The sequence below is a fragment of the Azolla caroliniana genome, unplaced genomic scaffold, assembly GCF_043228905.1.
Source record: "Azolla caroliniana isolate FFs.n. ecotype wild unplaced genomic scaffold, voAzoCaro1.0.p SCAF_1, whole genome shotgun sequence".
Classification (NCBI taxonomy): Eukaryota; Viridiplantae; Streptophyta; class Polypodiopsida; order Salviniales; family Salviniaceae; genus Azolla; species Azolla caroliniana.
Genome location: NW_028230436.1, coordinates 35956596 through 35963653, shown reverse-complemented (window position 1 = coordinate 35963653; position 7058 = coordinate 35956596). Strand labels below are relative to the sequence as shown.

The 7058-nt window shown below is 40.3% G+C and overlaps 1 protein-coding gene across 1 annotated transcript; it reads right to left on the bottom strand.

Annotated features, from left to right (window-relative positions):
• Positions 1 to 3902: 3902 nt before the first annotated feature.
• LOC147870205 (L-type lectin-domain containing receptor kinase I.8-like) lies at positions 3903 to 6218 on the bottom strand. Its single transcript, XM_087337915.1, has one exon. The coding sequence runs from the start codon at positions 6181 to 6183 to the stop codon at positions 4051 to 4053; it is 2133 nt and encodes a 710-aa protein (XP_087194041.1). The 5' UTR covers positions 6184 to 6218; the 3' UTR covers positions 3903 to 4050.
• Positions 6219 to 7058: the final 840 nt, after the last annotated feature.

The window sequence follows — 7058 nt, the reverse complement described above, 5'->3', positions numbered from 1 at the left end:
ATTGCCTATTCCTTCAACACGAGAGTCGAGACTCCACACTTGAAAATCTATACACAAGTAAACTATACATATATATACCTTGCTTATGTCAATAATGGCTTATTTTTAGATGTTCTATTTGCGTAAAAGGTTGTGAATTTTATTACGATGTTACATCGATTAGTCTCATATAATTGGATGTCCTGTTAATTATTAATTTGAATGTGTATTGGATTTACAATGTAGATTCTGTTAGATCCCAAGGAAACCTTGGAGATTCAAAATTCAAACTTATTCAAACCATACATGTCAATTTATGACCCTACCTTAAGAGATGGTGCTCTGGTCTCAATAGAAGCTTACAGAATTTCTTTTAGAAAGGTTCTGAGATACCTTTACTGTGATGTGACAATGGAAACATTTAAGATAAACAAACCACCAATAAAGCTCATGTGTATAATTTTTGGTGGCATTTATTTTCAGATGGTTGGAATCTCTCCTACTCTAGGAGACAAGTTAAAGATCATTGATGCCTTGGTTGAACTAGGAGAGTTGCTTGGTCTTTAGATTTTCTGGTGGATAAAAGTTTAGATTTTTTCTTTATTGTAATCAAAGTGAGAATGTTTTTTTCAAGGTGTGGAAAACATCGAGGGTGGATGCTCACGATCAAATCCAAAAGATGTAGGAGTTTTTCGTGTATGCAAATTGAAGATCGAAAAGATTAAGAAGAACACAAAACTTGTAGCATTTGGTGCTATTCAAAGAAAAGGCTCAATGTGGCAGGAAGCAAGTTCATAATTCTTTGAAAATAATGCATAGATACTTGTTCCATCATTTGTCCACGACTTGATGCATGCATGTGGCCTTTGCATATCTTACCATTTGGATTTGATTTCCAAGTCTTGGAAGAATCAAGGAATTTAGTCTAATATTTTGAGGTGTTAAAATTTGTTGGAGCAATGAGAAAAGTCTTGTAATTAAGGGAAGTTCTCAAATTAGGAGAATTTTATTAAGTTTTGGAATTGTGCAGAGGCGATTAGCATTTGGGATAGAAGTCTTAGGATAGTGGCAACATGCGTTGGGAATGGGAGAGTTGTGTGGGGCAATGGTAGAAGTTAACAGCGGAAGGCTGAGCAGAACAACTAAACCCACATGGTCATGGATTTATAGTGCAAGGTGGCAGCATGTTCCAATGTGTTGGACTGCGACCTAGGACAAAATCTGCATTTTTTTAGGACATATATGGATGATGGTGGCGTGCTTATCAGTCTGGCACATTTGGACTAGGCGTTGTGCGTTTGTATTCAGCAACGAAAGCTCCCAAGCGGTGAGGTGTTGCATAACATATGGTTCGAGCTGGTATCTTAGCTACGTTGACGATATGACTCGATTCAAGGGGACTCAAATAAAGTAGAAAGGGCTTGGTCAAAGTTTCTAATGAAATGGGGTGGTTCTTAAAAATCGGCAATTGTTCGGTTTGAACCGAACCGAACCGCGAAATTGTGGTTTAACGGTAAAAATGGTTCAATTTGGTTTCAACAGTTAGAAACCGCGGTTTAAATGGTTCAACGATTTATTTATTTTTTATAAAAACTTTTAAAAACTTTTAAAATTTTGTTTTAAAACAATCTTATCATTTTCATGCCTTATTCTCACATTTTAGGAAAATCTTTAAAATTTTAAATAATGAAATTTTAAAATTTGATCTAAGCTAAAAACCGAAACCTCACCACGAAACTGCGGTTTTACCGGTTTAATGGCTTAACAATTTAATGGTCTAGCCATGGTTTAAAGGTTTATAAGTTCCAAAATAATTAAATGGTTTGGTTTGGTTTGGTTTTAATTATTAATAAATGGTTTGGTTCGATTTTGAAACTAAGGTTTATTGGTTTATAAGTTTAAGTAGTTTGGTTTAATGGTTTATAAGTTTTTGGGCAAACTTTTTTTATCCCTCAAATGTTTATGTAATTTAATGGTTTAATTAATATTTTTATTGATTAAATTCACTTAACTTAAATGTTTATTTAATCTAATGGCTTAATTAATACTTATTTATTTATTTAACCACTTTAACATAAATGCTTATTTAATTTAGTTTATTTTTATTTATTAAATTTTTAATTAGTTTGGCTTAAATGTGATTAGGTTTAAACTTTTTATTAAATGGCTCGGTTTGGTTTCAACTTTTCCCTAAACGGTTTTGGTTTAAATAGTTTGGTTACCTTTTATTAAATGGTTCGGTTTAATGGCTTGAATATTCATAAACGGTTTGTTTTGGTTTTTGTTTTATATAAATGGTTTGGTTCCGTTCCGTTTGGTTTCAAGGCAAAGAAACCAAACCAAACCAAAACCAAACCGGGCCCATTGCTACCATGGTCATAGAGAAATCCCATGTATGCTTGTAATTTTGCCCCTAGATGTAGACAAGAACCCACCAATACGTGCCATCTTACATTCGAGACAACTTATTAGAAAGTCAATGTGGATACATGGAAGTTCATGACCGTAGTATTTTCAAGGTTTAAGCCCCTTTTCACAAGGAATACCATACAGGTTATTGAGATGATATTGTATCCTTGCATTAGATTTAGATAACAAGAGTATGTTGTCTAACATAAAATCTCACCATCTCCACATTGCTATCTCATCTATGTAGAGGCCGAATCAAGTAGGGGAGGAAGAGCATATTTGCTTCATAGAATGTCCTCTATGTTGCTACCTCATCTTGAGAGCACTCCCAAAATAGTAGCAGAAATAGGTTAGGTTCAACCGTGCTCATAAGAGAAGCTAGAGAAACGGGCTAACCAACCCACAATAGGAATGATTATTAGACATAAGACAAGTAAAATCAAGATATAGTATATGACAAGCAAATGTGGTAAAATTACAGGAGAATCAAAGGACACTCTCCTACACAAATCGCACCAACAGCATGAGAAGTTGTCAATCACCTCCCTACATCTTGCAAAGCTTCCAACATCCCTACACCTAGTCTTCCTAATCAAGTTTCTGTGATAAAGCACTATGCCTGGAAAATAAATTGCCATATATTTTCCCCATTTTCACATCAAAAAAAATTGTGATTCTTTACCCACAGGGAACAGGGAACGTCAAATCCAGTTTCAAATTTTCAAAATTTTGGATGTTGTTTTTTCTTGTTCCCGGATCTATATACTCGTTCTTTTTCTTGGTGATAACTATGGCTAAGGGATTCGATGGATCAGAGGAGTTTGGGATGAATCAAAGAAGCAGAAGTCTGTCTCACCACTACCTGATAAATGACATGGTGATTAGAGGAACTGGTAAATGACATGGTGTTTGTTGTCATTGCGGATAAATGAAAGAATGGTGAACAAAAATCCACCATAGGCTATGATTATCTAGCAGATGGGGGGGGGGGTGCTAACGTCACCAATCATTTAGGTTTAGGTTATAAATCATCATTTTAGCATGGTAGGTGTCAGGTGATACCCAAGGGAATATCATACACAGAGAGGGTTGGGCAACTCCTTACAGAATGTGCCATGTTTCCTACATGGTATGAGACTTCTCCACGACAAGCAGCTTTTCACAATATATTATGAGAAGCGGCCTCACAGGAGGCAAGGAAAGACATTGATTGATTGGGCATGAGGGGAAAGACCAGTCTTTGCAATAAGGGTAAGAGTTTTCTAAGGAATTTCAAGGTTCTTTCTTACTTCCACTTACCTACTTCCTGCAACATCTGAACTTTTCTAAGGGCACCAGCGTCAATCATCATGTGCATCCAATGCTTAGCACCATGTCTTCTCCTCCAACTTGTTGGACTTATGCCTTCATTGCTTTCCTCGCTTTATGACGATGACTTCTTGAGCCAATATAGCACACATGGTGCTCGATTCTTTACACATTGCGAGGATACAAGGAGATCATGATCCAAATCCATCACAAAATTTATTCATTATTTAACAATATACTTCAATGCATACAGAGGGAAATGTTCCCTAACGAGTCAGGCAAATCCATTATAAGCTTTTCTAGAGGATCTGAGGGCTTGTAACTTACAAAGCCAAAGTCCTATCTATGGCCGATCTACATAGACCCCGAAGAGGTATATTGGCCACTATTATAACTCGAGGATGTGGTAGTATAATTCGTGTCGCCACTAAGCCCAGGATGGTGAAGGACAAAAGCACCAGGGTAGGAAGGCCGTGAAGGCTCAACAGCCACTACTACTCCATTCTCTAGGGTTTTCAGTACTTCTTGCATTTGGGGCCGCTCATCTGGAATCGGATGGCAACAACGTAACGCCAAATGAAGGATGCACCTCCAAATTGGTTCCTTCTCTTCACCTTCTAACCCACTTACCTCCATCATCCTTGGGTCCAACACCGATAGTAGTGTGCCACTCTCTTGCTTCAACCACACCCAATCGAGCAGAATGCGTTCCTCCAGTTGATCTAATCTCGGCTCAATGGCCCGCCGCCCACATGCCAGCTCTAGTGCAAGCACGCCATAGCTATACACATCCACTTTGTTGGTCGGCACCCGCGTGAATAACAGTTCGGGTGCGGCATATCCAGGCGTGCCAGCTGCTGTCATTGTTTGGGTCATATGATTGTCGTCCTTGAGCAGGCGTAACAGACCAAAATCCCCCAGCATTGCCTCAAATTCAGATGTGAGTAGCACGTTCGCGGCCTTCACATCGCGGTGCACCGCACCTGCCGAATGCAGATGGTTCAGGGCTTCCGCCACTCCCTTCAGGATCTCCACCCTAATCTTGCTTGTCAACATGGTGGAGTTGCCCTTCCCGAATAAGTGATCTGCCAAGCTCCCGTTGCTCATGAATTGGTACACCAGCATGGCCTCCCCTTTCTCGTAGCACCATCCCTTGAGGTTCACCAGGCGTGGATGCTCGAGCATGTTGATCATCTTGATCTCTGAGAAGAATTCGTCGCTCTTCCTCAGCCCCTCTTTGTTCAACCTCTTCACGGCCACTTCGCACATCGATCCCCCCGCTGCATTACTACGTTGCTTTAGGATGCCCTTGTACACGATGCTGAACCCACCTCGTCCTACTCTGGCCTTGTCATGAAAGCCCTGGGTCGCCTTCCACAGCTCCTTGTATGTGTAACGCGGCATGGCAGCTGGAACTAGCGCATCGTGTGGAATTAGTGAAATTTCTGCGATTTGTTCATCATCATCGGAAGAAGAAGAACAGCATTTTTTCCTGTAGACTATCAAAGCCACTATGACTCCGGTGGCTACAACACCACTGACAATACCAGCAATGATTTTACCAAGATTAGTTCCTGATTGTGAAGTGATGCTTGTGCTGTTACTACTACTACTACTACTACTAGGCGGTTGTATATGTACAGTAGTACTTAGAGAGAAATTCCAGGAAGAGATCGCGCAGCCTTGATAGCTTAAACCTGTCGTTGCTGACAAGCCTACAAACATGTCGGAATCCAGGAAAAGAGTGGAGAGATCATAGTTCAAGCTGAGGAGGGGGGGTTGAAGAGGTGGAGTTACTAGTGACGAAGAAGGGTCTGTGATGTTGGCCATCCGGACCTCGATGGATGTATTGGAGGCGTAGTAGTCCACCCACACCATGAATGTTGAGTTCTGGTAGAGGTCAAAATGAGAAGAGTTTGTATTGACGAAGACTGTGGAGACAACACCATTGATGTCGATCCCGACATGATTGTTATTGGAGTCGTTCATTTCAACATTCTTGTAGGTATCAAACTCGACCGCAAAGAGATGGCGGGATGGATCTGACGCGTTGGAGGTGCCATTGGCGATGCCCAAGAATCCACCGCCGCTCTGATCGGGAATGGTGTCGTAAGGAGAGATAAAGAAGGCGAGACCATCTCCTCCCTGGACGATGGATGGAGGAGGAGTAATGATCTGGAACTGGAAAGAGGTGTGGAAGGAGGTGATGTTTGGGAGCGAGGTCAAGGGAGTGTTGTAGAGGAACCAACCGGTCTTTCCATCCATTTCAGTCTGTTGCTGCGTGCGAGGGTCGGGAGTGAGCCAGACAGCGTTGTCGATACTTACGCTGATTCGTTTAAAGTCTTCCAGATTTGACTGTGTAGCATCATAGTTAAACGCAATTGTGGATGTATTGACCAGATCATTGGCACCATCAACAATGGTGGGTTTCTGCAGGGTAGCGTAAAATACAAGGAGCAGGATAGTGAATGCTCTGGCCTTGGCCATGGAGTGGCGGGGGGGTAGCTATGTATGTAGTGAATTCAATGACAGGGATGCAGAGAGACTGTGGGTGCGTGTGATCCAGCTAATGTAGGCATTCAATGAAAAACAAAGATTTCTTAGTACAGCCGTGTTGTTTGACCAAATCAAACCAAGTTTTCTTAGTACTTCTGGAAAGCAAAAGATGTTGATAGGGTTCACACCTACATTCTCCTTTATTTTATTCGTGTGGCTCCATTCTCGTTACTTGGAGCCTAAGCCTTCAATGGACCTAAGTCTAACTATCCTTTTCATGGCTCAGCTGTCACTTGGAGCCTATTAGTTCACCACAACTTGTTGTCGTCACACTATCTTTGATCATCAATACTATCGTATGGAGTGTGGACATCACATATATTTTGAGTCGGTCTTAGCTTTACAATGAATAAGCAACTTATTGGTTGAGCCTCTCTCCCCTCAATTCAAAGCTCAATTTTTTGTGTCTCAAGAAATGCGTGTTTGGAGGAATATTGGAACAAAAATCTTGAAATTGTAGTTATCTAAGAACTCAGAAAACAACCTTGCCATATAATTTAGAGTAGTGGCGACGATGAAGCATGCAAGGTTTTGTATGGTTTTCACCACTTGGTGACAATAAGGATGCCATTCCTTCAACTTAGAGATGGTCACAAAGATAATGAAATACATAAAATAAATATCGTGTTAATGTTTTTACTAATAAGTATGTAATGGAAAGCCATGCCCATAAGATATGCAAAACATGCATCACTAAGTTTGACACATGGATTGTAGGTTCCTTGAATCTAAATCTTAGAAAAGACTTTCAGGATTAAAGCATGGTCATAGATAAGGTGAAAATACAATATGCCTAAAAATTACCA